This window comes from Panicum hallii, chromosome 7 (genome assembly GCF_002211085.1).
Source record: "Panicum hallii strain FIL2 chromosome 7, PHallii_v3.1, whole genome shotgun sequence".
Taxonomy (NCBI): Eukaryota; Viridiplantae; Streptophyta; class Magnoliopsida; order Poales; family Poaceae; genus Panicum; species Panicum hallii.
Genome location: NC_038048.1, coordinates 46,930,357 through 46,958,344, shown reverse-complemented (window position 1 = coordinate 46,958,344; position 27,988 = coordinate 46,930,357). Strand labels below are relative to the sequence as shown.

Here is a 27,988-nt window from a genome sequence, read left to right as displayed (position 1 = left end):
CCCAAGCGTTTAACGACAAACTGATAGAGGAACACCAATACAAACACACGGAAAAAAAGCAAGTCCCGGCTCAAACATTTTACACGCGGACCCCCGGCTTCGCCAGAAATCGCCTCGGAACGGGAGATCTCGCGGGCGCGGCCGGCCGGCGGCGAGGATGTCCACCGCGAGGCGCGCCCACCCGCCGCTGCAGAACGGCGCGGGGGGAGACGACGGGGACGACGAGCGGGACGAGGAGGACGGCGATGAAGAATTGGAGGAGGAGGAGGAGCCGCGCCTCAAGTACCAGCGCCTGGGCGGGAGCGTGCCGGCGATCCTCTCCACCGACGCCGCCGCGTCCATCGCCGTCGCCGACCGCATGGTCGCGCTCGGCACCCACAACGGCACCCTCCACATCCTCGACTTCCAGGGCAATCAGGTACCCCTCGCGACGGGGCGCTCTCCTTTCGGAATTTTGGATTCGTGGTGGGCGGAATGGAGGAGGTCTGGCGTGGAGCGAACCGGAACCGTGGCATTGGGACCTCTCTCAAAGCTTCCTCCCTACTTGCTGGGTCAAAACTTCTCGCCAGTTCAATGTTGAAATTCTGAGGGATTATCTGTGGTTTGATTAGGATAGCTGCTAAACTCTAACACTGAATTGACGTAGCGGCGACTATAAGCTTTGCACCGTTACTGGGGACATAAAATTGGGGTTGCTGCTAGTTTCCTTCATTACAGCTTGGATTCATGTGACGCATATCATTTTCATAGTAATGATCACACCACTGTAGTTTTGTGTGACTAATCAAGTCAAAAAAATGGCACATGATATGCTTAATTAAAGTGTGTGTGTGCTCCAATGCCTTTTGTCATCCTACACATATTCCATCTTTAGAAATGCTATAGTATATCCTTGTGCTGATCAACTCATCAATTCTCATCTTTCTGTTCAATATGTTCTTTAGGTGAAGGAAATTGCTGCCCACACAGCAACTATCAATGACATCAGTTTTGATGCAGACGGTGAATATATAGGCAGCTGCTCAGATGATGGCACAGTGGCAATAAGCAGCCTCTTCACTGATGAGATACTGAAGTTTGAGTACCATCGCCCCATGAAAGCAATTGCTCTAGACCCTAATTATTCCCGGAACTATAGGAGATTTGCTACTGGTGGTTTAGCAGGTCAAGTACTTGTGCTGACAAAGAAAACTTGGGGTGGTTACCATAAGAAGGTAAGTTTGATTTCATTAGAATAACAGATAATCTGGTGTATTCAGTGAACACTAATGGTTGTCTCATCTGTTCATTTGTAGGTTCTGCGTGACGGTGAAGGGCCAATCCATTCTATGAAGTGGAGAGCAGACCTTCTTGCTTGGGCTAATGATGCAGGGGTGAAAGTACATGACATGAAAACAGATAAAGGGATTGCATTCATAGAGCGACCGAAAGGCATTCCTCGGCCAGAGTTCTTACTTCCCCACCTAGTATGGCAGGTAAATACTATGAATTAGGCATATATTAGTTGAACCATGTGCTGGAACATTTCAATTCTGCCCAGCTGAAATTTTTGTTAGAAGGGCGCAAAAGCAAAAGGATATTGTCGATCTGAAAGCTTTTTGGTTATATGTGCAATAAGGATCGCATTTCTGAGAGGAAGACAGAGGATATTAGCTAAAACACACATCCTGTTAATTGTGTCAAGTAGCATGATAGTTGTTTTATATGCTAGGCAATAAGAAAGCATTCACCTTGTTAAGTGTCTGACTCACAAGATAAACTTCTAAAATTTTCTTTTCCATTCTATAGTTTGATGGAAAATGTACATGTTGTATTTACTGATGTTTACATGCTTAGGATGATACAGTCTTAGTTATTGGATGGGGAACAAGTGTCAAGATTGCAGCAATTCGAATAGATTTATCTCAGGGACTCAATGGTATACAAAGGACCATCGCCACAGTAGGTTCTGAGAAGTATGTAGATATTGTGGGTTCATTCCAAACAGGCTACCACATATCTGGGATTGCTCCTTTTGGTGACCTTTTAGTTGTGCTTGCCTACATTCCCAACGAGGATGAAAAGGAGAAAAAATTTAGTACTTCTGTTACTTCACGACAGGTATTCATCAGTACTTGTCCTTCACATCACACTCTGTTAATCTCTGTTGCATCTGCATTTTACACCATATACTTTTGCTTGTAAACTGCTGCTGCTAATATTGATATTTCTGTTATGTTTCCGACAATTTTTAGGGAACTGCACAGCGTCCAGAAATTCATCTTGTATCATGGAAAAATGATGAAGTTACTACAGATGCTCTGCCTATTCATGGTTATGAACATTACAAGGCAAAGGATTATGCTCTTGCGCATGCACCTTTCTCAGGTTCAATAGATTTTGTTCTAACAGTAGTGGTATTTCTTCTCTTTTTTGATGCAAATTTTTTTAATCAAGGAACCCTGATTCTCATATCCTTCTGTTCAGGAAGTAGCAATGCAGGTGGACAGTGGGCTGCTGGCGACGAACCTTTGTATTACATTGTGTCTCCTAAGGATATTGTGGTCGCAAAACCAAGGTTTGTGAAAATTCTACAAAGCAAGATCTCTTTTTTTAGGGCAAAAGCAAGAGCTCTTCTAGGGCAAAAGCAAGAGCCCGTATTTATTGTATCCAATTTTACCTGATTGTCACTTTGGATCTTATTGATTTTAATTAAATGAGTAATAAATAGCTGAGCTAGCTAGTGAGAAAATTAAAATGTCAATACGGTTCTATTTCACTACTCTTTACAACAGAGGTCCAGGTTAGTTCTTGTTGGTTTTGCCCAGTTTGCTGAAGTTTATGGCCTTTCTGTAACAAGAATCACATGGCAATTTCATTTGATATTATGTGTGCCTTCTAATTAGAGATGCTGAAGATCATATTGCTTGGCTTCTTCAACATGATTGTCATGAAAAAGCATTGGCTGCTGTTGAGGCAGGGCAAGGGCCGACTGAGCTTCTTGATGAGGTGAGCTAGAAAATAGTTAAGCTTGATAGTAACTTTCACCCCTCTGATTATGAGGATGCCCCAGTGTGCACTTCTAAGGAGCTATCAGGATGCCCCTAAACCCTAAAGATTACTGCCGGGTGGGCTGAGCTGACCCACAGGTGCTCGGCCCATGGCATCTAGGCCCATGACTGTCATGTTCCAAACTGTTACTATTGATGCAGATAATAGATAATGTGCCCCATTTGCCTTTATCTTATATGTTACCCTAGTCCAATGTATTTCAGAAAAACTAAAAGTGCATGTTTAACAGCCAATCTAATTGGTGTACCACTCGCGAGCCCATCTCTCAGAACTGAGAAGGACCTTGAGAACTAGAAGGGGGCTTAATTTCATAAGAAGATACTTAAAGTATTAAAGTTAGTTTCTTGTTATTTCATTCCAGGTGGGTTCAAGATACCTAGACCACTTGATAATTGAAAGAAAATATGCTGAAGCTGCTCAACGCTGTCCAAAGTTGCTGCGAGGATCTCCTTCAGCATGGGAGAGGTTAGAAAATATGTTGATACACACGTCTCAGTTATATGATCTAGTTTCTCTGATGAGAGTTGAGATTTTGATGGGCCTCTTTCTGTAGACTGTTAGTTGAGTGCTTTTTTTAACCAAGTCTTTTATGCCGCAGATGGGTCTTTCACTTTGCTCATCTCCGGCAACTTCCTGTTTTGGTCCCTTATATACCTACAGAAAATCCTCAGCTGAGTGATACTGCGTATGAGGTGCGGTGCTAATTTATAAGTTCTGTTTACTTGTTTTAACACCTATCTGTTTGTAATACTATTTTGAATTCCTTGTGTAGGTTGCCCTTGTTGCTCTAACTACCAATCCTTCTTTCCATGAACTTCTGCTAACCACTGTAAAAAATTGGCCATCTACGTTATACTCAGCTTCACCTGTCATATCTGCCATCGAGCCACAGCTGAACTCATCATCGATGACTGATACATTGAAAGAGGTGCGGAGGAACATTGTTTGATGGATGCAAAACATATACATTTCATTCTTTTTAGCTCTGTGATTGGTACCTTTGTCTTATCTGCCCTGTAGGCGTTAGCTGAATTGTATGTAATCAATAGTCAACATGAAAAGGCACTTTCCCTGTATGCTGAAGTAAGTATGTCCTAAATTGTAGTATTTGTATGTACATCTCAAAGTTTTTTTTTTTACTATCAAAATCTATTTATGATTAAACATCATTTGGTTCAGCTCCTGAAGCCAGAAGTATTCGAGTTTATTGAGAAGTACAACTTGCATGATGCCATTCGTGACAAGGTACCAAATGGGAGGAGTCTAATTTAGTTCTAATACAGAGTAACATTTTTCAGGGATATAAATTAGAAAAAGCCCTCCATATCCTGCACTTAAGGACTCATTGCTTTTTTATGTTCTACAGGTCGTCAATCTTATGATACTGGATAGTAAAAGAACTGTTCACCTACTGATCCAACATCGTGATATCATTCCCCCATATGAAGTTGTGGAGCAGCTGCTGCATACCAATAAAAATTGTGACAAGAGATATTTTTTGCACCTATATTTGCATGCTCTATTTGAGATAGATATACATGCTGGAAAAGACTTTCATGATATGCAGGTATGCAGTTACTCCCTTTTAACATAGTCCTTATAATGTCTATCTTATTGTTAATTATTAGGCCCATTTCCCCAATTTTTTTACATCTACTTTGTGGTCTGACAATAACTTGTATGTCAAAACTGTTGGCCTTATAGGTGGAACTTTATGCAGACTACGAGCCAAGGATGCTACTACCCTTCCTCCGTACTAGTCAGCATTACAGGCTTGACAAGGTCATAGCCGCCCCCCCCCCCCCCCCACACGGGCACACCCACACCCACACAAAGAAAAAAGAACATCATTAAATTCATCTTTTAATTAATTGTAGGCTTGAATTTGTTTTTCTTCTTCCAGGCATATGAAATCTTTGCACAAAGGGAACTTGTAAGGGAGCAGGTTTTTGTCCTTGGTCGAATGGGCAATGCTAAGGAGGCTCTTTCAACAATTATAAACAAACTGGAAAACATTGAGGAGGTTCTAACTTGATTATCCCTTATCTTACCACTTTCTTAAGAAATTATGTTCTATATTAGCTAAATTGATACATAAGGTTGGACAGTAACATTGATCTTGAACTGCATACAGGCTGTTGAATTTGTTATGGACCAACATGATGATGAACTATGGGAGGAACTGATTACACAATGCCTCCAGAAGCCTGAAATGGTAATTGAAACAAACTGTGCTTAACCTTCTTTGAAACTTAGGCATCTTCTGACTCTTAATTCAATTTCTATGACTATTGAGCAGGTTGGGATGCTATTGGAACATACCGTTGGCAATCTTGATCCTCTGTACATAGTCAGTTTGGTTCCTGATGGGTTAGAGATACCTCGGTATGTTTGCACCAGATTCTTTTTTGTTGAAACTGATGGACTATAAAAATATCGCATAGCAAAAAACCTAAGAAAAAAATTATAAATGATCTACCGTGGCCCTTTGAGGAGTATGCTGATATTGTAAACTTGGATGGCATCAGAAGCAATTGAAAACTGTGTCCATTATAATTTTATCAATATTTTCATCCAGATGATACACACCCTCATTTATTCACTTATTTCCTCCCCTGCTCTGACTATTTCCTCATGCTTTTCATAGGTTGCGGGATCGGCTTGTGAAAATTGTAACGGACTACCGGACAGAAACTTCGCTGCGAAATGGATGCAATGATATACTTAAGGTTAACTACATTTTGGTTTACCACCTGCTCTATCTTTCACCGATCTGAAATTCTGAATGTTTTCCAAACTTGGTCTTGTGCAGGCTGACTGTGTGAACCTTTTGGTTAAATACTACCACGAGGCTCGACGTGGAGTTTACATGGCAAGCATGGACGAGGAGGTACATGGAAACAGAGTTGATGATGGATCATCCCGAGCAAGTGAGAGGTCATCCAGTGTCCGGGCTCTAGATGTTAAGTCCAGAACGAGGTGTGGTGCCCGGTGTTGCTTATGCTTCGATCCTTTGCCCATTCAGGACATATCCGTCATTGTGTTCTACTGCTGCCATGCATATCATCTGTCTTGCCTGGAAGGTGGGTTAGACTTAATGAGATCAAACAGTAATCAAGATAGCGACAATGGCTCAGACGATGAGGATGGTTCCCCATCTGGCAAGTCTCGTATGCGCTGTGTATTGTGCACTACTGCTGCTGCATAATTTATACCTCGTTGGGTAGTCCACACTACCTTGTGTGTGTTGTAAGTTTTTAGCCTTGTAATTATTGTGTTCTTCTGGTGTGTTACATATGTACAATAGCATGATTCTTTGAGGGAAGCCATGTCCTCGGCCAGAGGATTTTTGTGTAAATTTGATGAACCACCATGAGCAAAGTTGTGCGGCATTTTCATTTTTTGTAATGCCACGTTTGCCAGATAATGAAAAGTTCATTACAGGATGCAGAATTGCTCTTCCCGAAACTTAAAGAGAAGCTAGTTTAGGAATTTAATTTTCTCCTCTATTCTTTTGTGTCTGGTTCTGCGAAGCTGAGTGAGCAGAGCAACTTGCTTATGGCCTTCTGTCTTAGCATACTAGTTCTTGAATAAAGCAGGATGTCAGAGTACTCAAAAGTATCGAAGTAAATCTCAGGCTCTGCTTATGGCCTTCTGTCTTTGCATGCTAGTTCTTGAATAAAGCAGGATGTCAGGGTACTCAAAAGTGTCGAAGTAAATCTCAGGCATAAATAATATCGAGGAACTTGTTCGACTCCCAGAGCATTGCAAATGCCAGCAGCGTACGTCCTTCAACATACTAACCATAGTACTTTATAACTTGCTAAGGTATCAGTAAACATAGCTCATGACGTTATTCCAAAAGAAGAACTGAGGAACTGACAGAAGCAAAGATGAAAATTAAATACAAGAAGTTGATGCAGAATACGCCAGTCTATACACCTCTCGTTTTGGGATCAGGGCATGGTAGAATCCCCCAGTTTCTTCTCACTTCCTCCAGGTCTTCATGAAAGTGCTTCTCATAGTATACAGACATCAGATCCGTGCACTTGAGACCTGCTTTTGTTGCCCATGGGAAGTAATGCTGGAAAAACAGTGTCCTTTGTTTCTCGTTGAACCTTGCAGAGCCCCCGACAACTGACAGCATGCACATTGGGAGGAACATCTGCTCAAATTCTATCACCTTGAGGGCAGTCTCTCCAATCAGGTTCGTCGGAAGGCCAAACAGAACGTGCCAAAAGTCATGCACTTCACGGGCACGTGTCGCAACGTAGGCCAGCTCGTCAGTGTCCATGAAACGGACGGGTGGGCGATCGTCTGGTGAGAAGTTCCTTGATCCCATGAACTGAGCATAGGCTGCACCGAATGTGTTCTGTGGCATGTCCCAGGCATGAGAAACCTGCGAGGAGATGACACGAGGACGCTCCAAGAGAACTTCCTGAAGAACAATGGTATGTCAGTAACGTGGACAGGTGAAGAAATTCATGCCACAGTAGTAGAAAATTACATATTCAGTGACAGGTGAAGTTTTTTTTTGGAATATTGCATCAGAAGATTGCAAGTAAAATCAAACTTGCCTAGGAAATTGGTAAGTTAAAGTTAACATCCAGGTAACAGTGAAAAACAACAATTCACAAGCATCCTAGTATCAGAGTGTCATCATCCTAGTGATTTGTTCGCATTTCAAGTGAGAAAAAAACTGTGTTGCACTAACAGGGTACTTCTGCATATGATGTACAAAATCTGCTATTACCAAAAGCTAAAAGGGCTATCAAGCTAAATGATGACTTTCTGACAAAAGAGGGTCAGTATGGGCTTACCCTGCCTTCTGCGCTATTCTTCATTCGCTGAAGCACACGCTCAAATGCTGGCTTCCCAGTAGTCTCTCCAAGAGCAGCTATCAGATCAGCCCTTCTAGGGTCAAGCAAGGCCCCAAATGCAGAACCAAATGCAACAGCTGCCTGTTGCCACCCCTTCAGCTGCACATGCGCCCCCAGCATGGCTCTATACACACCAAGAAACAGCATTCCGAATGTTACGACCTCATGCCACTTTGTAGTTTTCGGACAGTCACAATTGCAATTAGCAAGCAAGAACATACAACTGAAACCGCATACAACAAACATACTCCAATGTGTTTTCTACTAGTATAAGATTGATGACCATGCTGCATGCGAATGAAATTCCGAGTGTCTACATAGGAAAAGAGCAGCAGGCCATGGATCAGTATGTGCCTTCAAGATACCAACTTATATAGACATTTCATCGAACATATGGACAGCGGAACCTCTGACTCCATTAAGGCAGCTAGATAACATACGAAGCTTGCATGGTAGGAAGCACTGCTGGTAACTACGGCATCGAGAACCCTGACGCAGTCTAATTCTAGAATCAAATCCACTAAATCAAGTACTAGGGTCTAGGGCCTAGGATTGGGGCGGAACCATGGGTACACGCCCGGCTGCCACTCCTCGAGTCCTCGGCCGCTCGGGGCACGGCAAGACCTCCTGAGGTGGGTATGATACTTACTCCTGATAGCCCGCCGGAGCGGATGATACGGTGGCGCCGTCCGGCTGCCGCGAGACGACAGCGATTGTCGAGGAGGCAACCCTCTCGCCGCTCAACCTGACTCAAGAAGACAAGGGTGTTTACGCAAAATTGCCCCGGCCTGTCCCTGGACCTGATCCGTGCGAACTAAACGGTCAACATTACAAAGGAGCCCTAAAGGAAATACCAATTCGCGGTAAAGCTCCCCGCCTCATCAGCCCATTATCCTGCCAGAGGCCACACGGCGATGGCGGTGGCTGTGGCGGTTGCGGGAGTGACGACGACCAACCGTTCCTGCTGCCTCGCCTCCGCTCACCGGAGGACTCTGCATCGCCACCGGCATCCTGCTCCGCCGCGCGCTTCGGGGGCGGTGGAGGTGCGGGTCTGCACGAACCGCACGTGCGCGCGGCAGGGCGGGCGCGAGGTCCTCGCTGCGCTCGCGGGCCTCGCGCCCCCGCGCGTCGACGTGGATTCCTGCGGGTGCCTCGGCCGCTGCGGCGCGGGGCCCAACGTCGCCGCCTCCGTCGGCGGGAGCATCGCGGTGTTCGGCCACGTGGGCACGGCGGCGCGCGGCGCGCAGCTCCTGGAGCACCTCCTCGGCGCTGCGGAGTTCAACGCGGCCGCGGAGCTCGCCGCACTCGCCGCGCGGGAGAAGGCCGAGGCTGCCCTCGAGAAGGGAAGCGCGGCTGAAGCGGAAGTCCTTCTGAATGAGGTCTGAACTCTGGACAAATGTGCCACTCTGCAACTGTGCATGCTCCATCAGTTGTTTGATTCTAATTTCTAACTCGACCACACCTGTTTGTTTGTAGGTTTTTGGGCTCAACGCTTGTGGTGGTATGCATTTGGTGTACAGGAGCAGGTTACGTTCTGTTGTTTTGAGCTCGGCGTGCGAATTAGTGTTTCCATGTTAAATAGTGTGCTTCCTGAAAGTTTGCCTTGTGATATCTTGTGGAAATTATGCAGGTCTAAGACGAGACTAGCAATAGGGGATATCTCTGGTGCGCTTGAGGACGCCGAGGAAGCAATAAGAATATCCCCCAGATTTATTCAGGTATACTCTCCGTCCCAAATTATAATTCGTTTTGGCACTTTAGATACATAATTTTTCCTATATATCTAGATATAATGTACATCTAGGTGCATAGCAAAATATATGTATCTAGAAAAGTCAAAACGAATTCTAATTTGGGACGGAGGGAGTATTTGATTTCTTTGGAACCTCCAAATTTCCTAGGTATCACTTCGCTTGTATATTCGTAGCATGCCTTGCTATTCATGTTATGATACCCATCTCCCTGGGAATAAGCTTGAAAAGTACCAATTATGATGTCTATCTATGTTTTTATTGTCTCAACTATCTGGTTGCTTGGTTCCAGTCGCCAATGTTAGCTTGTATGAGTGCCTACACTGTTGCTAGTAACTCTGTGGTAGGTGAAATGAGGAAGGCTTGGTACTTGTTACAATGAAGACAACCAAATAGTACCCACATCCAGCAAACCCATCCTTAGGCATGTCATACATGCCTTCTCCCCGAACTGCCGCTGATTTTTATTGTTATTTCTAAGTGTGTCATGGTCCTTGCTGCCCTCATTGACGATGGGTTTGCAGGCTCACTTGTTGCGAGGGGATGCGCTTCTTGCAATGGGTGAATATTGTGCTGCAGAAGATGCTTATGCAGATGCTTTGGATCTTGATCCTTCTATTCGCCGGTCCAAGTCTTTCAAGGTTAGCATCAGAGATTTACCTTGCAGAACTACAATTTCCTATTCTGTTGTAGCTACCTAATTTAGCTCTGAAAGCTCAATAGCTCATGCATTCTGTCACATTCCTTTGTTCAGGCCCGGGTGGAACGGCTACGAGAGAAGCTTGTCAGTGCCACTAATCCATAGCTCATTTTGAAACTTCCTCCCCATCAGAAGTTCCACCCAACAAGTAATATAGATATGTAATTGGTAGGTCTGAATTGCTCGATGCAAAGCATTCATAGTTAGCTACATCCCTTTAGGTTAGCTGTGCACAGCGTACAGTCTCTTTTTTATCATTGTTTGTCGATCTCATATTTGGAATAAATGGGATGATGAGATTAAGATGTTGGCAATCCCTTTTTGGGTTTTGTGAAATGTAAGATGTTGATGATCGAAATGTGAAGGTAATCATGTTCACACACTTTGCTGCCACTACAAATGGTAAGGAATTGTTTGTTGCAACAGATTGGAGGATCCAACAGTTCCCACCATAAACACACTTAAGGTACAAACTTAGTAAAATCTTATAGGTCTTATTGTATATTTGCGCCTGACTATATAAGCTTTTTTCCCTTGGTAGTGTGGTTAGTACAATTGTTGGTATTTTTACATAACCTTAGTTGGTGGGTTATTAAAAGTGTTTGACGCTACTAGACATCAAGGATTGCTGGTCTTTTAACTTACAAAAGACATTTGCTGTAACTCTGTAAGCATGCTCAAATAATGGTTTTCTTCTCAAAGCTTCGTATCTTAAGCTTTCTCCAAACATATACAAAGGAAAGAGGCAAGAACTAGACAAGAAGAAAATATGATGGAGGCAGATGGCCAGTTATTAGTGAACACATTTAGCAAATCTAATAGCCAGGCATTTACAAAATAGCACTCAGCATGTAGGATCCAAATTGTAGCAGCTGCGTCATGCCTGGCGTTTCTACTTCTTTATCATTTTTTACGGCGTTACCCGTTCTTTACTGTTAATGAAAAAAAAAGCTTGTTCCTGTCAAGTTTTGTCATCATGTATGAATGCCGACCACCATAGGCCCCTTGTTTGTCCCACATTAATGAAATTCAATCATTTTCCTCCCGTATTTTGTGGGAAGCCAATTCTTTTTGTCTCCAGAATAAGTGGCCATATATATTTTTATATATACAAGGATATGGGTCTACATATGGCCCGCAACATTGAAGTCTGAGCTTGCAACTCTGGTCTGAAGCTGACCGCCGGACCAATTTGCCATGCTTCCAGCAAATTGCCACCTTGCTGGGATTCCAAACCAGCTTTAGATATAGGATTGACACTTTATATTTATATATATATATATATATATATATATATATATATATATATATTGTGGGCCATCAGCTGGATTGTTTTAAGCACATGCCATATGATAAGAACATTCTTAGCAAGTTAACATGCTATTTTTAACTAAAAAAATAAAAAAGGAATGTTAGCTGTTTTGATTGTGATGTTTAGCTGATTTGCTGCCCGTGTGGTGCCGTGTACAGAAAGAAAGCTTATGGATAACATTGTTGAACTAGCTCATTGTCTGCCTGACTTTTATTTGGTAAGCACCCATCCTGTCTTGTACATTAGGATTGTTGAAATGGTCAGATAATTTATATTACACTGAACTCTTGCATCAATACCAGCCATACTGTTACAGTTGCAGGCATACCCACATGATATCTTTTATGATGCAGTCATGCATAAAACGAAATCAGATATGGTTGTGACTTGCACTGCCTCGAAATATCGGCCAACTGTATAAAAAAATGATTAGGTGACCGATAGCAATATCATTATATGTTCCTCAGCTGAATCATCTGTGTCTATTGATCTGCATTTCTAATTTCATTCCCCTTCACAGCATGTTAGCACATCTTTTTATTTACCCGAGTGCTACAATATATCAAACCAAATGCTTGAGTAACTTAAACTTTCAATATGCCAAACCACATGCTTCGGTACCTTAAACTTTCTTTCTACTGGTTGCCATGATCTGTCAGCTTCCGTAACACTATTGATTTGTGAGCTTCTGTTACTTGTGAGCTTGCCGTAGTTCAAGGCTACACATTTCAAACTTCTGGGCATATATTTCCCCTCCTGTAAACATCAGCTCAATTGATGAAATAAAATGATCTGTCTGCATCAACGGATCCGTAATTTCAGGCTTATACTCTATCCTATGACCTGTTCGTCCTCACTATCCATGTGCTGTGTGCAGCTCAAGCTTTGTGTGAGGTCAAAGCCGATGGGCGGCGACCTGACCTGACGAATAAGCGGGTGGTTCCCACGCCGACGTTTCGTTCCCACCGTTTCGGATGCGTGGCGCTAAAGCGAAGCACGCGTGGAGGCAACTGTAGCGCTTCCAAACGGCCCCAGGTATTCTTGTTGGCCAGTTCCGGTTTCCTCTATCAGCCGTGGTTTCTGCTCCCCTTGCCTGTTACTAATTTTCTTTCTTTCTCTTTTTTTGTTTCCTTGCCTGTTACTAGTTGTTAGCAATAGCATTGGCCACTGTTGCACCGGATGGCGCGAAGTGAAATCCTATTTGCGGCACCTAAACAGGAACACCTACCAAGGCCTAGACAGGCGAGACGATTGGTTTGTTGGTCGCGGAAATATCTTCACCGCAAAGAAGTAAGGTGCTGATGTGCCGCCACGGCCTGCCTTCCGTTCGTTGCGTCCATCGGCGAAATGGCCAGTCAAGGAAGGAAAAGAATCGTGAACGAAGCATGTTTTCCACGCTGGCGTCGCCATTCTTTAGACTTTCGACGCGAAGTTACCGGCAGCGGCAGAGACCGGATGGCTAGCTAAAAGAACCCAGCGCAAAGCGTACGTGTGGAAATTCAAGTGGCGGGCATTCGCTGGAAATCTTGCACCGTGCTCCTTCGTGCTGACTTTGCTTATCCTTCTTAACTCGTGCAAGAAAAAAAAGGTTGATAAGAGATAAGTTGATGGCAACCTTGAGTTAGGAGAAGCACGGAGAAACTTTCGCGTAGGAAGGCACATTTTGATTCCTTGATCAAATTACAGTACTATCAGAAAAAGATTCGTCGCCGCGATAAAGTGGGGATCACCCCATCCGTACACCCATTTTCCCTTGTGCCTGTTTTATTAGTGTGATGTACCTCACTTGAAATTCGTACAGTAGCTTGATTCGCTAGGAACTGTTTCTTTCAGTGTGAACTGGTTCCTTTTCCTTCGGGAAGAACTCGTGCACAGTGTGAACCCTGGAGGAGTGCAAGGTTCGAACTGAAAATTACTTGTACGATGATCGTACGACGCGACCCGGCCGGAGCTTTGAGCGCCATAGAAGAGATCGGATGTCGTAATTGTGAAAGCGCAAGAAGTGGGTAAGGAGTCGCCGATCAGTCTGAATTCTGAACCAATGGGATGTGGGAGGACGCAGTAGGCGATGACGTTATTGGCTGTAACCCATGAGATACCGTTTACTACAGTCTACGTCTCAAAACAAAGAGCTGCACATCATGGCATAAGCTCACACGGTCATGACAGATTGTTTTTGTTTTGTTTCGTTTTGAGAAAACTTGTTTGGTCGCACAGAAAAAAGCTCCCCCCGTTGCTCGCGAGAAGAAACGATAGGAAAAGGTTGCATTGCCCAGCAGAGCAATCCAAGCTGCAAAACACGCAGCATCAGCCAGGCAGATAAACATTCGTTTCAGGCGTGATCGTCCACCGCTGCTGGGTTTGCGAGGTCGGCAAGTTTTTCCACGAGTAGTAGTAGTAGTAGTAGTACCACTCCGTTTCAGCTGTGCGGAGCCCAACCAGACTGACTCTCTCTTTTTCTTTCTCACAGGAAACAAATGGCGGGAGACAGAGAGGATAGAAGCGTCACGAAGAAGCGAGGCCGGCGGAGAAAGCGTTCCGCGGACGCGGCTTGCGCGGCGGGCCCACGCCGCATCCCCTTCGCGGAAACGCGTCCTTGCCGGGGACAAAAGCCTCCCGTCACCTCCCCTCCCCCCGCTCCGCCCACGCCGTTCTCCCCTGTCCCTTTTCACACGCCCCCGACGCAACCGCATCGCCGCGGGATATATCCTCCCCTCCACCGCCTCCACCCCCGGCTCCCCCCACCTCCGCAGCCAGCCTGATCCAGCGCCGCCGCCGGCCCCCAGCAGCTTTGCTCTAGCAGCCCAGATGTTCCTCACCGAGAAGTGCAGCTCGCTCCTCCCGCCCCACCACCACCACTCGGACGCCGCGCCGCCCAAGGCCAGCCGCCGCAGCCGCCAGCGGCAGCAGCTGCTGACGGCCACCAAGGCGGCCTGCTTCGACGCGGCGCTGGCCGCGCGCCTCCGGGGCCTGCTGCCGGGTCCGGCTCCCTCCTCCCCGCTCGCGGCGCTCGCTCGGCTCGCCGACCTCCTCGCGCTCACGCTCGCGGAGGCGGCGCCCGCGCTCGCCGGCGAGGGGGACGCGGCCGCCGTCGCGGCGCACCTCGACGCCGGCGTCGCGCTCCTCGACGCCTGCAACGCCATCACCGCGCGCCTCGAGCGCCTCCGCCGGCGCCGCCTCCTCGCCCGCTTCGCGCTCCACCTGCTCTCGTCGTCGCCGGCCGGGCGCGGGCGCGCGCGCGCGGCGCTCGCGGACCGCGACGGCCGCAGCTCGTCGTCCCCGCCGCCGCCGCTCCCGTCCCTCCCGTTCGACCAGCCCCGCGGCCGCCTCTCCGCCGCCGCGCGCGTCCTCGTCGCCGTGAGCGCCGTCTCCTCCCTGGCCGCCGCGGCCGCGGGCGCCATCCTCGGAGAAGCCTTCCTCGACGCGGCCGCCTTCCCCCGCGTCTCCGGCGGCGACTTCCCCTGGGCGGAACCCTTCAACGCCGTGTCCGGCCAGCTCTCCGCGCTCGCCGCCCCCGGCGCCAGCGAAGTGGACGCCATCGACGAGGCCGTCCAGAGGCTCGCGTCGGCGCTCGACGGCAAGGGCGGCGTCGACGAGGCGGCGGTGCGCGCTGCGGCGCAGGAGGTGGAGAGGCGCACGGAGGAGATGACGGCGCGGCTGGACCGCCTGTCGGACGCCGTCAACGGCGTGTTCCGCGCGGCGCTGGGCCTCCGCAACGCCGAGCTCGGCAGCTTCATGGTCGGACCCGGCGGGAAGACGTGTGCGTAGCCCTTTTTTCCCCCCGAAAAGCAGATGTGTGCGTAGCTGCCAGTCTGCCACTCGACCTCTGCCTGCAAGCGTGTGCGTAGTTGTACATGTGGCTATAGGATGCTGCTACAGTTGAGTTCTACCGTGTTCTGCTGCAGGGCAGTCAGTCTGGGTTTGGTTCTCCATGTGGCGATAGGATGTCGTAGCCGAGGCAGGTTTGGTTGGGCGAATCTGTTGGTAAAGTTGTGTGTCAAAGTGGAGGCCACATACGAGGATACTTGCATTTTGCGCCCTTTTGTACATGTCGAATCCAAATGTAATGTTGAGGCGTAATAGTATGACGAAATATTTGAGATGCATAGCTTGTGTGCTTATCAGTTGACGAGATTATGCTTCCAGGTCAGTCATCCCATTCATTCTTGCCGCTTTGCCCCCGTGTGCCGAATCAGCCTCGAAACAAACGCGGCTTTCGAAAGGAGCTAGCTGCTCGACATGCCATCCTTGTCCTGCGGTCCTAGCACGAGCGGCATCGTGGGCAAACCAAGACGCTTCGCGGCCAGAAAGCGCCATGGGTTCCGTCGGCGCGGAAGCAACCGGCGCGCCGAGATGTCAGCGTCGCATGACGACGAGGGGCGGACGGAATGGAGGGTGACGGATGGGGGGTGCTCCTCGCCGAAAGCCGCGGGCTGTTCACAGCTCGGCGAGCCCGGTCGCCGCAGCCGTCACGCAACGCGCGCGCGCGGGCACGGCGCTGCTGCCGTCGCGGCAAGCGCATGGGGATGCATGCGCGGTCGCTAGCGGCGTGCTGCCGGGCGTGGCCACCCTCGCGGCGGGCGAGGCCGGCTTCCTCGCCGACTGGCCGATGCCAACGTCGGACGAGCTAGCAGGCTAGCAGCGCTTGCCCTCACACTTCCCCTACTGCAGCATGCGTCCTAGTTGTACCATGCCCTGCGCTGTCTTACGTGTATCAGCAACACGCGTGCGTCCACTTCTAGAACGTACCCGATCCATGCATCATCTTTTTCTCGGCATCTGCAGGCTGGAGAGAAGGACATGAGAAGAAGCGAGAGGGAGGTAGCTCAGTAGCTGGAGAGGAAGGACCGAAGGAGGGATAAGCTGGCTCTTTATTGCTTTGGTGGGATGAGATCTTGTGCTGAGGTGTTTTTCTGATAGCTCTAGAATATCCGTCATTTTATTATTTTTTTTAAAAAAATTTGCATGTCTGTGAATAATGTCATCAACTTTGTCCAATTTTCCATGCATTGGATTTCTCTTCTTCTTTGACCAACTTGCGTAAAAGCTAAATTTGATGGACAAAAAATAGCATGATAAAGCTGCGCATCTTGCATGCATCTTCTCCCGCTCCGCGCTTCAGGCGTCAATGGGCGATTCTGTCGCTCGAAGCGACAGCTAACCGCGCCCCCTCCACAATTCCCTCCCTGAGACTCTTAACCAAAATCCTCCTCCACTCCACCTCGAGGCGCCGCTTCAACCATCCATTCCTCCTCCCTATTAATTCGCTCCTCCTGCTACCGCGGAGCAACTCTTTAGCTATCGAGGCATTGGTGTTGGTTCTGATCGGAGAAAGGCACGACAACGGCAATGGCGAATCTCGTGTCACTCGGACTCCTCCTCGCCCTCCTCGGCGCGTTGTGCCGCAGCGCCGACGCCACGGCCTTCGAGGTCGGCGGCGACGACGGGTGGGTCGTGCCTCCCGCTAGCGACGGCGGCATGTACAACCAGTGGGCGTCCAAGAACCGCTTCCTAGTCGGCGACAGCGTCCGTAAGATCTACTGTTTCGCCATTGATTCGATTCGATTCGATCCCCGTCGCGGCCATGTGTGCATGCGAGCCATTCTTTTCCGGCGGCGCCATTAATGTAATCCTGCCAACTCAACCGAGGTGCGCATGCAGATTTCAAGTACAAGGAGGACTCGGTGCTGGTGGTGACGGAGGACGACTACAACAACTGCCGCGCGACGCACCCCATCTTCTTCTCCAACAACGACGACACGGAGGTGGAGCTGGACCGCCCGGGCCTCTTCTACTTCATCAGCGGCGCCACGGGCCACTGCGAGCGCGGGCAGCGGATGGCCGTCAAGGTCCTCGGCCAGGGCGCGCCCCCGCCGTCGCCCCTGGCTCCCCCGGCCCCTCCTACCCCGCCAAGCCCCAGCGCCGCCGCGCCAGGCACCAGCGCGCTCGCCGGCGCCATCGCCGCCGTGGCGATGTCGCTGCCGGTCATCATGCTCACCGTCTAAATTTTCAAAGCTGGTTGCGGATGCATCCCTCGTTCGTTTGTGATTGCTAGTACTGGCTCCCAGGTCGCGTTCCAATTTTCATTATGATTGCGCATCTTTCCTAGATGAAATTAGTACGTTTTTGTGATCGTGTGGAGCATTTTGTTTGTGGCTTTATTCGGGATCGTGTTGTTGAACTGTATCATTTTTTGAGTACATAATACATGAAGAAATGAACACATTTTTTTTTTTTGCGAAACGAAATGAACACAATTTTTCGGTGCACCTGCAGCCTATTTGCCTGCCTTTTGCGTTTCTACTTTGAAGCCCATGGATTTGGCTCGATGGGTACGCAGCAAGAAAAAAAAAACATGGACGAGCAGGTCCAAACTTCATTTCGGGCCGAGCTACCCAGACAGAAGCCACTGCATAATATGCGTGGGCCACCGCATAGGCCGACGACATAACAAGCCCGACGATCATGCAAATCTGCCAGAGGAGAGCAAGCGAAATGCGCCCACGATTCACTGACGCGAATCCACCGGCTCCGGGGACGGACCGTGGCACCAATTCCACCGCCCCGCGCGCCAACAACCGGTAGCCGCTCTTCGCCGCTTCCCTCTGCCTCCTCGTTGAAATTTCGATATTTAACGCTAAATTCGTACACCTCACATTTTTTAATCCTCAATTCATAAATCTTTCGAAATATAACGCCCGTCTACAAATTCTTTCGATTTCGAGAATTTCTTCTCCTTCTCTCCTTTTTTTTTCCATCTCTCCTCAACTTTCCATGTCTTCTGCCCGAGCTGTATGAGACAGAAACTCATCCCACGTACGGTTCGGGGGTCAACCAGTACGAATAAGATACAGTTCACGCAATCATTGCCTTTGGGCCCCGAACATTAGGAGGGCGGTGTGCCCGAGGCTGGAGGCCGTCGACAAGTCCCATTGCGTCGCCGTCGGGGACGGGAAGATGGCCGCCCTCGCCGCCGCTGCGGGGCTCAGGGAGCTGGTCATGGACAAGTGCCTTGGTGTCACCAACGCCGGGCTCGCCAAGGTCTCCGTCGAGTAGTGCCGCGAGATCTCCGACATTATCATCGAGCTGCTCGCCAAGTTATCTCCTGCCGGAGTATCTCCAGGATGGAGGCCGGACGGGCGGTGGAGCTCCTGTTCCACCTCCTCCCTTGCGAACGAGAGAGAAATCAGAGAGATGGATTGACGAGCTCGGGGGAGGAAAGGCAGGCAGGTTGGGTGAATATGTGGATGGATTGGATCCAATCGATCTGATCAATTGGGTCAGGGACAAAACGGTTTGTTCATGTGGATGGTAAAATAAAAATAAAAAGAAAATTTCAAAATCAAAAAAAGAGAAGAAATCTCTCGAATCCAAATAATGCGGAGACGGAGGGCTTGCGAACTGAGTGTTTTTTTTTTGAAATGTGCGAACTGAGTGTTAGAAGAAGCCAGACGCGCGAATTCGATGTTGAAATTTCTCGCCTCCTCGCGACGCGCGCCCATTTCCTCCGCACTCGAACGACCAGTGCCCCCCACCAAAAATCCTAAGCGAAGGTGCGGCCGCCGAGCAAAACCCCCCTCGCCGCCTCCCGAAATCTCTTAGATCCGGAGCCAATGGCGCCGTCCCCTCCCACCCCGACCGCGCCCAAAACCATCGCCGACTTCTTCGCGCGCCCCGCCAAGCGCCTCCGCGCTGGCGCTCCCGCCCCGGCGAGCGCATCCCTCTCCTCCTCCTCGCTCTCGCCGGAGCAGCGCCGCCGCGCCGACACCAACCTCGCGCTCGCCCGCATGCGCCGCAACCTCCGCCTCGCCGAGTCCAAAGCCAAAGGTACGACCCCACGCCTCCGCTGCCGTCTCCCCACCCTCTAGGGTCCCATTCGCGTCCATCTGGCCCGCCGTGCTATTATTGATCCTGTTTTGGTGGGGGTTTGTCTAGCGTCGGGGGGCGCCGCGAAGCTGGAGGAGCTCCTGGTGGAGGAGACGTGGGTGGAGGCGCTGGACGGGGAGCTGCGCAAGCCCTACGCGCTCGAGCTCTGCCGCTTTGTCACCCACGAGCGGCTGCACGGCCCGCTGCCCGTCTATCCGCCGCAGCACCTCGTGTTCCACGCGCTCAACACCACCCCGTTCGACCGCGTCAAGGCTGTCATCATCGGCCAGGTACCCTTGCTTGCCTCCGACCCTATCACCATTCATACCCAGGAGCCTGCCTCTTTAAGTTTTAAGCTCCTAAGCTATCGCGCATCATGTTGATTTTGTAGTGCATACCAGCAGGAACTTGCTGTGGTGCGGTCAATTCTTAGTTATCCGTACGATATTTATCATTTGTGCCAAATTTGTTACGGAATTATGAATAGATGCACTATTGGTTATTTGGATGATGAATAATGTCACTGCTGATCTGATTATTCTAGAATGATGTGGCAACACCTTTTTTGTTGGCTTGCTTTCACAAGCATTGGTGCATCGAGTATGGGGTATTATTATTTTCTCTGTATCCTTCTATGACAAGAATTTTTAAGCATTATAGTCTGAATTTTGTCTAATTTAATAGTCCTGCAGTGGTAATTTGGGGGCAGTTATGGTAGTGTAACATCAATTTTCTAATTTGGTGATATGATGCAATTTCAGTGTAAAGAGGGTTCAGTTATTCTGACTGTTATCCAAAGTCGGTTTTGTCTCACTAGTGTTAAACAAAAACATAAATGGATCAATCACACGTTGCAGCTCAGCTACATAAATGTTTGCTTCTGTTCTTTGTGTACGGCATTCTGCAATAAGATCTGTTGCCTCCTGTCTTAACTGATTTGAACCTATGTTACCTGTGTTTTTGCATCATCTGAACTTACTGCACTGTTTGAGATATCATAATGACATAATGCCATGTCTGCATTTTGTTTTCCTGTCATGCTGCTAGCCTGCTTGGTGCTTGGTCATATTGCTTTGAATTGTTGATCGGTGCCAAGATGTTACCTTGATATCATTGCCTCACTTTCCGTTCGGCTTTCGTTTGATTAAGCTTTGGACTAGATCCATCATGCATTCCTTTGTACTTGAATCTACTTGGCATTAATACAGCAAAACCAGCTGCTTCATATTGCTATTAAGTTTGTTATTGGTGCCAGACTTATGGCTCATCTACAAAATAAGCGAGATGTCACCTGTAAGGGTCAAAATGCATTTCTACTATTGTTTCTCAAGGCTCATATTGCAGCATGCCTACTTTTCAGGATCCATATCATGGCCCTGGTCAGGCCATGGGATTATCTTTCTCAGTACCAGAAGGGATAAAAAAACCTTCCAGCTTAGGTAACATATTTAAAGAGCTGGAAAAAGACCTAGGTTGCACTGTGCCATCACATGGAAATTTGGAAAGATGGGCTGCACAGGTAAGATGATTTCATATTCACTCTTCTCGCGGAAGAGGATATGGGCTTGATGTAGCATGACCTATGGGACATCAATTTATGAGGAAAAATACATTACAATCTTTCACTACCTATTGAATCCGACTAGTCTTGACAATTTTGCATGCTTCTTATCCATGCTTTATGTGCAATGGATGCTGTGGAATGAATTAGTTTCCTGATCTTGTTCTTAATAACTAAGTGGGTTCTTTGGAACTGGATACGGAAGACTATGAAAGATTTTAAATAAAGGAACTATATAAGAAAAATTAGAAAATAAAGTGGCTGCTGTGGTTAAAATTGTATTGGTTACTTTAGAGTGGGGTTAAAAAAAATGATGGCGCTGCTACTCCTTTAGCTCCTTGAATAACATTCTATTACAAAAATTTCTCACATGATAACATAGTTTTTCTCATTCTTGCCTCTGGAGATATTCACTAATTTGGACAAAAACATGTGTATTTTGCAGGGTGTTCTTATGCTCAATACTGTACTAACTGGTATGATTATTTTCTCCATCAGAACAAAAGACCCCCCCACCCCCCCACCCCACCCCACCCCCACAGTTCTTATCTATCTGCAGTCTTAACCAAACCGTGTTACTGTAAATTGTTTGATGACTACATTTATGTTGGGTTCTAACTTAAATATGCTGCACTCTATTCTTCTAGTTGCAGCTGTATTTAGTATTATCCATATTGACTTCATGTAGCTTGATTAAAATTATATTCCAGCTCATTTGATTGAGCCTTGGACTGTTCTGACGCCTTTTTTCTGTAACTCATTCCTGTATCACTCCTAAACATAGGCTTAGATTTTTCTTATCTTCGCAAGAAGCTCCTGTCACAACTGAATCCTACTACCTGTTGACTTTATGTTACCTCAAGTTATTACTTTTGTGTAAACTTAATGTACTCTACAGTTACAGATCTAGTCTGCATGCACGTAACCACATTTCTCCTTTTTAGGGACCCTCCTGCTGAAAGTATTGCATATATAACAGCAACGTGATTCTCATCAGGAAAGCTCAACTTTATACAGCCAATATATTTCCAATTCAGTTGTCATATCTGCATATTCCTTGTAACTTGTAATCCTTCAGCCCTTATATAAAAGTACAAGTGATGTTTTAGAGTAACCCAAAGTTTAAAGAGAATTGCCAACATATTACTCATGATGCCTTATGCAGTTATGCTGGCAAAGGGCCATTGAGCTGTGAGAATGACAAGGCCATTGGCTGCATGTCATTGACACAGTCTGTATTTTGGAATTTTGCCAATGATATCAGGATAAGTTTTGCATGGTTTTAGTGCCTATCATAGCATAACCTTGAGGCTGTTTTGTGCTCTTATTTTTTATTTTTCTCTATTCCCTCTAGTTTAATTCAAAATCATAATCCTATCTGTTATTTCTGTGCTTGTGGGTTATATCTTGCGTGATACACTGATACTAGCTTGTGAAATCTTGTCTTACCAGTGAGGGAGCATCAAGCAAACTCACATGCCAAGAAAGGATGGGAAGAGTTTACTGATGCTGTTATTAAGACTATATCACAAAAGAAATCAGGACTAGTCTTTCTTCTTTGGGGAAATTCTGCTCAATCAAAGACAAGGTAGAGGCTTATTTTATTTTACATCTGGAAGGCTTTAACTCAAGTTCCAACACAGAGCATGACCAGGTAATATGGCGATGGGGTTTACAGGGTCCATTTTTATGCTGTTTTGCAGATTGATTGATGGAACAAAACACCACATTTTGAAATCAGCTCACCCCTCAGGCCTGTCTGCAAACCGAGGTTTCTTTGGATGCAGGTATGTTTCTTCTCTCTAAATAAACTTTCTTCTATACTGTTTCATAGAAAATGACTCATCTTCACCCCAAGATAAACAGATAAAACAGATTAAAGTAGAGAAAGGCGAAGGGTTCCAGGATTCATGTTTGTTGGGGCCATACTTTGATATCAAAATTGATAGAGGCTTCTACCATTATGGTATTGAATTACTCGTTGTGTTCACCACTTCACCATAATGCTTATTTGAGATGCTTAGCCGTGTGGATGCCCACAGATGGCTAGTGTCTGTGCTACTGCTAAGTTTCAGTGGGTTGATAATGATCTTTCCCGTGAAAAACATTTAATTCCACCAGCACCGCATGTAATGCAATTGCTGGTCCATTCCTTTTGGGCGTCATGTCCTGTCTTGTTTTTTGCCAACTTGATGTCACGTTTGCCTTTTCACTTACTAGCGTTAATGGCTATGCCGCGTGCGCATTAGCTCAGACCTGATACATGGAACGTCGATATGATCTCCCCAGCATATCGAACCCTGTTTACGCGTGCTAGCTTTTGCTGTGATTATCCTTTAATACCTTCTCATGTGCTACTATGATTTCATGATTCCCAGGCACTTCTCCAAAACAAATCAGATCCTAGAGAAGCTGGGACTATCTGCAATCGATTGGCAGCTCTAGACAATTCCCAGGCCACATGTGATTCGGCTGTTTGAGCTTGACAGCCACCGTGTGCGGTGGAGCGGAAGCACCTTAATGAACAAGGACCATCCTGTTCGGCCATAATTTTGTAGCGACTTTAAATTATATGGCCGATATGAGTGCTAACTCTACTAACGCTTTGTATATCCCTTCTTTTGCATCACGTCTTATCCCATATATGCTTCGCTTTCGTACCAAATTGTTCTGGCTGTTTCGGTTGTCGTACGTGCAACTGCTTTATTTGGCACAAGGACGCCTATTTGAGCCGCCGCGCTGTTAGATCTGACGTAGTGGAGGTTCACAACCGTCCTGCCTTTGATGTTTCCAACTACCATAAAGTCAGATCGTCCTTCCTGATTTGGGATCTCTTTGTCTCGCAACTCGTAAGATTTGCTCGTAGACTTGGCACCAACTCTTGGATCCTACGAAATCAAATTGCAGCAGCAGCAGCCATTTCTTTAAGACAAGCAGTGCCCTGTCAGCTATCGTTACATCAGCCGGTACGTGCACGTGTATTTGTGTACCAATCAGAGCTGCACGGAGCTTCGAGACGGGGTGCACGTCTCACTCCTACCTACTGTCTCTGTATTTCTGTTCGGTAGGGTGGCGTACACCGGACAGGAAGAGTCGTGCCATCCTGTGACAGAAAATTTGGATCCTGCCTGGTAGAGTTGCTGAAACTTGACACGCCACACCACCGCCGTGTCTCGTCGATTCGGACCGGGGCTGTAGAAAACGACGTGGCATTTGGCACCCCATCCATCCGGGGTCCGGGACGGACGACTTGACCGGGGGGCGACGTTCTAGTCCTACCACGCATCGCCATCTCATTCCCATCTCCCCCGGTCTCGTTCTTGCGCCAAAAGCACGCCCCCGGGATTCGACAAAGCAAAGCAAATCATGGGGGGATCCGCGGCGTGACTTGCATCCGTTCAGACAGGGACCAGACCAGGCGCTGCCGCGACGGTCCGAGCACGGGTCGGGTGTCCGTCCGCTGGCCGGGGACTGGGACCCGTCGCGTTCGCCCGCTCGCGGTCACACGGTTGCTCTTGTTCAAACCCTCGGCGGCGCCGGGTCTCCGGTGGAGAAAACCCCGGCACCCGCGGTCCGAGCTCTAGAAGACTGGAAGAGGCCGTCTCGATCTTCCGAAGATCCGGCGGTGGAAGATCGCCTCCCTCTCTGCAGCGACGGATGGGCCAGCAGCAACGGACTTCAAACACGCGTGTAACGACCGAGAGTTGCTGCACACGAAGGCTCTCCATCACCACTGGTCGCAGCACGTACGGACTCCGAACAGTGTCGACCACTCCACCTGCTCCTTGTCCGTAGCCTGCGGATCCTCGGGGCCCGGTCAGGAAGATCGCAAATATTGCAGGGGCCACGGGTGACCCGACCGGATCCGGCGCGCCAGCCAGCCAGCCCAGACCATCACGACGCAACTGTGAACGTTCGTTGGCGGATCGTGGCGGCCCCGCCGAACCAAACCAACCAGCAAACCGGACCCGGTCCCGTCCCGTCCCGTCACCTACGTTTCCCCCGTGAAGCTGCCGGCCGGGGTTGGGATGGCGGATCATGACGTGCAGGTTTGTCCCATGCCCCTCCGTCGACCGCCGTCCCTTATTTCCCTTTCGCCTTCAGCGCCCGATTATCGTTCTGCCGGGGATTTGTATACATACAGATATTTTCCTCCATGCAATTCGAGGACGACATCTCACTCGTACTCTACCAGGCTGCATTTTGGGCACTCCTCCTGCACAATCTACTCTGTTCGTCGTGAAAAACACAGAAAGTATCAGCGCTCGGCTGGAGTTGCCGTTCCTTGCGGAAGCACTCTGCCACACACACAGTTTTCGGTTCCGGAGGCTTTTGTTTCCATCTCTTCCATACAAGTTTTGGGTTTTTCCCCCCCTCGAGATTTCAAGGGATTCCTGGTCGACGGCTGGCTAGTGTGCACGCCCGCTCAGGCGAAGTCACCTCGCTGTCAAACAATCCTAGAAAACGAATTGAAATTCTTGCTGCTCGCCTAACAGTCGCGCGCACCGATCTGTCAATCAGGCGGATCCTCTCGCGATCCTGCAGGTTCCGGGCAGCAGGCAGGAAACATTACGCTCGCTCCGACCAACCACATCCATCCGGAGCAGGAGCAGGGCCACCTACACTGCAGGGTCCCTTTTGCAGAATCCTCTTCCAGGTAAGCAAATCTTTGAGGAGATCCTTCCACTGTCTTTCCTATCAATAATCCCTTCCAACAGCCCGCCTACGACAGCCAGCAACGGCTGTAGTATAATACTAAACGCTTTGCCGATACGATACGCACAAGCACGAGCAGGAATAATAATCTCCTAAACGATTTGATTCCCCCCACAGCTAGCACAAGGAGATCATGCAATAATACTGGCAGGGGCGTGACAGGAATACAAATCATGGCGGGGCAGGGCCCAACCATCTGCGCAACTGATTAACTATCAATCAATCATGTACAGACAGGTCGTGGAATCGCCATGTGGATGAAGAAATGAGATGCGAGCAGAATTAGTAACTGCTGATCCTGGAAAACTGGTGTCAAGAGCTCTGATCTTGGAAAGGTTAACAGGTTGCCCTGATGCCAATTTTTCTTTTCTGTTCTTTTTCTTCCAACAGGTTGAGGAGAGAAGTTTCTTTTTTTGAAAACCTTTGAGGGGAGAAGTTTCTCTGAACAGAACAGCATCTCATCAGAGGAACTCTGCTCCTTTTCGCTTTTGGCATCTTCTCTTTTGCAGCAGCAGCAGCGGGTCACACGAGGGAGCAAGCAAAGCAAATGCCCTGCTCGATCCCCCCCCAGTCCTACTCCTAAGCTCTAGTCTCCCTAGGCCCCAAATGTTAGCTTCTTGTTTGAGGCAGCAGCAGCAGATCTATGTCCAAAAAATGGGGAAAAGAAAGAGCAAAAAATGGTTTCCTAGCAGTAAATGGGGACGATCATCGGATCCGGCTGCAGAGCCGGGAGACGTCGGAGGGGCGGACGGGCTTGAGGAGGAAGTCCTCGGCGCCCTCCTCCAGGCACCGGCTGATCCGGTTGGGCACGTTCTCCGACGACATGATCACCACCGGGATCTCCTTGAGCTTGGACGACTCCTTGACGTGCTTGAGGAGCTCGTACCCGGTCATGCCGGGCATCCAGTAGTCCGTGATGATCATGTTCACGTCCGGCAGCAGGCCCAGCGCCAGCAGCTCGAGCGCCCTCGTCGCCGAATCGACAGTTGTCACTGCAAAGATTCCGGAACAAAATTTAGCCTTCCAATTCGTACTCCATCAAGAAGAAAACAGCACAGATTTCTGTGGCACAAGGATTGATGTTTACCTCTGTATTTCGAGCTGCGGAGGATCTTGGCGATGACGGCCCGGTCGACGGAGCTGTCGTCGACCGCCAGCACGTGCTTCTCCTCCAGCTCGACCTCGTCGGCCGCCGTCAGCGGCACCACCTTCCTGTCGCCGGCCTTGGGCGCCGTGGCAGGGGACGGGGAGGGCGCCGGCGCCAGGGACGGAGCAGCGGCGGCCATTGCGGCAGCGACAGTCAAATCTCCCAACCGAGAACTAGACAAAGCAACCGGTCGAGTCTCGCTCCTGCTCTGCGACGCGACGCGGTGGGATTGCAGCGGGGACCGATCGAAGGAGCGAGCTCTCCGCCCTGTGAACGAACGAACGAGCCAGCAAGAAGAAGAAGAAGAAGAAGAACAAGTCCGGCCGCGACGAGAGGCGGAGCCGCGGCGCGCGTTTATATATACAGGTGTGGCGTGGAAAGGCGAGGGGGGAGGCGACTCGGCCGCGGATAGCAAGTAGGAGTGGGCGGAGCGGGGAATTAATGCGTGGGAAATCCTGCGAGATCTCAAGGGGGATCCGAGGCGCGCGGATCGAGTAAACCCCGGGCCCGCGGCCCAGGCCGATCCGGGCGCGGATCCGCGGGGCCCGCGCGGCGATCCGGGCGGGATTTCCCTGCCTCGCCTCTCGCTTTCGACGCCTGTCACCCCCACGTACGCCCCGGATCTCCTCTCCTTGGCGTTTGCGATCCTCCCGGTCCAGCCTCGGCAGCAGCGGCGGGCGATGCTGCGATCTGCGTGCATCCTGCGCTGCTTTTCATGCCGATTGACCCTTTCTAGGTGAGCTGTAGGCGAGCCGATTCTCTTTCGCAGCGTGCGTTTGGAAGCCTTACGATTTGCTTTCTGCACAATCCGGATCGATTTTGAACTGGCCGTGGTAGGGTAGGGTAGGGTTTGGATACACGCCCCGATCAAACGTGCTGATCTCTGGAGATCTCGCGGTGGGTAGCGCAGAGTTGGAGTAGGGTGTGAACCTAAGGAAGATCTCCCGACACCCTGTCGTATCTCCGTCCCCCGGCCGTACGCAGCGTCCATCCAGCCATCCAGG

General features: G+C 48.8%; 7 protein-coding genes across 7 annotated transcripts; 5 read left to right on the top strand and 2 right to left on the bottom strand.

Annotated features, from left to right (window-relative positions):
- The first annotated feature begins 24 nt into the window (after nucleotides 1–24).
- On the top strand, nucleotides 25–6,504 carry LOC112899267 (vacuolar protein sorting-associated protein 41 homolog). Its single transcript, XM_025967669.1, has 19 exons — nucleotides 25–418; nucleotides 945–1,214; nucleotides 1,296–1,475; nucleotides 1,837–2,100; nucleotides 2,235–2,367; nucleotides 2,467–2,557; nucleotides 2,886–2,988; nucleotides 3,413–3,516; nucleotides 3,650–3,743; nucleotides 3,824–3,979; nucleotides 4,072–4,134; nucleotides 4,231–4,296; nucleotides 4,418–4,618; nucleotides 4,756–4,833; nucleotides 4,955–5,074; nucleotides 5,186–5,266; nucleotides 5,351–5,436; nucleotides 5,699–5,780; nucleotides 5,864–6,504. Exons 1-19 carry the CDS (start codon nucleotides 158–160, stop codon nucleotides 6,257–6,259), a joined length of 2,829 nt encoding a protein of 942 aa, XP_025823454.1. The 5' UTR covers nucleotides 25–157; the 3' UTR covers nucleotides 6,260–6,504.
- A 275-nt stretch (nucleotides 6,505–6,779) lies between these two features.
- Nucleotides 6,780–8,732, bottom strand: LOC112899269 (ubiquinone biosynthesis protein COQ4 homolog, mitochondrial). The gene is made up of 3 exons (XM_025967672.1): nucleotides 8,581–8,732; nucleotides 7,872–8,055; nucleotides 6,780–7,489 (listed from the first exon to the last, which is right to left on the bottom strand). The coding sequence occupies exons 2-3, from the start codon at nucleotides 8,049–8,051 to the stop codon at nucleotides 6,986–6,988; spliced, it is 684 nt and encodes a 227-aa protein (XP_025823457.1). The 5' UTR covers nucleotides 8,052–8,055; nucleotides 8,581–8,732; the 3' UTR covers nucleotides 6,780–6,985.
- Nucleotides 8,733–8,742: 10 nt separating this feature from the next.
- Nucleotides 8,743–10,764, top strand: LOC112899268 (small glutamine-rich tetratricopeptide repeat-containing protein 2). The gene is made up of 5 exons (XM_025967670.1): nucleotides 8,743–9,310; nucleotides 9,408–9,457; nucleotides 9,562–9,649; nucleotides 10,207–10,323; nucleotides 10,437–10,764. The coding sequence occupies exons 1-5, from the start codon at nucleotides 8,846–8,848 to the stop codon at nucleotides 10,485–10,487; spliced, it is 771 nt and encodes a 256-aa protein (XP_025823455.1). The 5' UTR covers nucleotides 8,743–8,845; the 3' UTR covers nucleotides 10,488–10,764.
- Nucleotides 10,765–14,277: 3,513 nt separating this feature from the next.
- Nucleotides 14,278–15,800, top strand: LOC112898886 (protein BPS1, chloroplastic-like). Its single transcript, XM_025967191.1, has one exon. The coding sequence runs from the start codon at nucleotides 14,503–14,505 to the stop codon at nucleotides 15,460–15,462; it is 960 nt and encodes a 319-aa protein (XP_025822976.1). The 5' UTR covers nucleotides 14,278–14,502; the 3' UTR covers nucleotides 15,463–15,800.
- Nucleotides 15,801–15,910: 110 nt separating this feature from the next.
- On the top strand, nucleotides 15,911–17,930 carry LOC112901271 (mavicyanin). The gene is made up of 3 exons (XM_025970147.1): nucleotides 15,911–16,599; nucleotides 16,817–17,224; nucleotides 17,356–17,930. The coding sequence occupies exons 2-3, from the start codon at nucleotides 17,044–17,046 to the stop codon at nucleotides 17,697–17,699; spliced, it is 525 nt and encodes a 174-aa protein (XP_025825932.1). The 5' UTR covers nucleotides 15,911–16,599; nucleotides 16,817–17,043; the 3' UTR covers nucleotides 17,700–17,930.
- Nucleotides 17,931–19,158: 1,228 nt separating this feature from the next.
- On the top strand, nucleotides 19,159–23,786 carry LOC112900974 (uracil-DNA glycosylase, mitochondrial). The gene is made up of 7 exons (XM_025969772.1): nucleotides 19,159–19,521; nucleotides 19,630–19,850; nucleotides 20,921–21,079; nucleotides 21,567–21,597; nucleotides 22,574–22,709; nucleotides 22,825–22,908; nucleotides 23,500–23,786. Exons 1-7 carry the CDS (start codon nucleotides 19,308–19,310, stop codon nucleotides 23,564–23,566), a joined length of 912 nt encoding a protein of 303 aa, XP_025825557.1. The 5' UTR covers nucleotides 19,159–19,307; the 3' UTR covers nucleotides 23,567–23,786.
- A 2,212-nt stretch (nucleotides 23,787–25,998) lies between these two features.
- LOC112900975 (two-component response regulator ORR6-like) lies at nucleotides 25,999–27,334 on the bottom strand. The gene is made up of 2 exons (XM_025969773.1): nucleotides 26,925–27,334; nucleotides 25,999–26,829 (listed from the first exon to the last, which is right to left on the bottom strand). Exons 1-2 carry the CDS (start codon nucleotides 27,121–27,123, stop codon nucleotides 26,543–26,545), a joined length of 486 nt encoding a protein of 161 aa, XP_025825558.1. The 5' UTR covers nucleotides 27,124–27,334; the 3' UTR covers nucleotides 25,999–26,542.
- Nucleotides 27,335–27,988: the final 654 nt, after the last annotated feature.

Coding starts and splice junctions, on each gene's coding strand:
- LOC112899267 (XM_025967669.1), top strand. CDS start 158: ATGTCCACCGCGAGGCGCGCCCACCCGCCGCTGCAGAACGGCGCGGGG. Junction 3,517..3,649: donor TCTCCTTCAGCATGGGAGAG/GTTAGAAAATAT, acceptor TTTATGCCGCAG/ATGGGTCTTTCACTTTGCTC. Junction 3,980..4,071: donor TGACTGATACATTGAAAGAG/GTGCGGAGGAAC, acceptor TCTGCCCTGTAG/GCGTTAGCTGAATTGTATGT.
- LOC112899269 (XM_025967672.1), bottom strand. CDS start 8,051: ATGCTGGGGGCGCATGTGCAGCTGAAGGGGTGGCAACAGGCAGCTGTT. Junction 7,490..7,871: donor AGAATAGCGCAGAAGGCAGG/GTAAGCCCATAC, acceptor ATTGTTCTTCAG/GAAGTTCTCTTGGAGCGTCC.
- LOC112899268 (XM_025967670.1), top strand. CDS start 8,846: ATGGCGGTGGCTGTGGCGGTTGCGGGAGTGACGACGACCAACCGTTCC. Junction 9,311..9,407: donor CGGAAGTCCTTCTGAATGAG/GTCTGAACTCTG, acceptor GTTTGTTTGTAG/GTTTTTGGGCTCAACGCTTG. Junction 9,458..9,561: donor CATTTGGTGTACAGGAGCAG/GTTACGTTCTGT, acceptor GAAATTATGCAG/GTCTAAGACGAGACTAGCAA.
- LOC112898886 (XM_025967191.1), top strand. CDS start 14,503: ATGTTCCTCACCGAGAAGTGCAGCTCGCTCCTCCCGCCCCACCACCAC.
- LOC112901271 (XM_025970147.1), top strand. CDS start 17,044: ATGGCGAATCTCGTGTCACTCGGACTCCTCCTCGCCCTCCTCGGCGCG. Junction 17,225..17,355: donor CCTAGTCGGCGACAGCGTCC/GTAAGATCTACT, acceptor GTGCGCATGCAG/ATTTCAAGTACAAGGAGGAC.
- LOC112900974 (XM_025969772.1), top strand. CDS start 19,308: ATGGCGCCGTCCCCTCCCACCCCGACCGCGCCCAAAACCATCGCCGAC. Junction 19,522..19,629: donor CGCCGAGTCCAAAGCCAAAG/GTACGACCCCAC, acceptor GGGTTTGTCTAG/CGTCGGGGGGCGCCGCGAAG. Junction 22,909..23,499: donor CGAGGTTTCTTTGGATGCAG/GTATGTTTCTTC, acceptor CATGATTCCCAG/GCACTTCTCCAAAACAAATC.
- LOC112900975 (XM_025969773.1), bottom strand. CDS start 27,123: ATGGCCGCCGCTGCTCCGTCCCTGGCGCCGGCGCCCTCCCCGTCCCCT. Junction 26,830..26,924: donor CCGCAGCTCGAAATACAGAG/GTAAACATCAAT, acceptor GAATCTTTGCAG/TGACAACTGTCGATTCGGCG.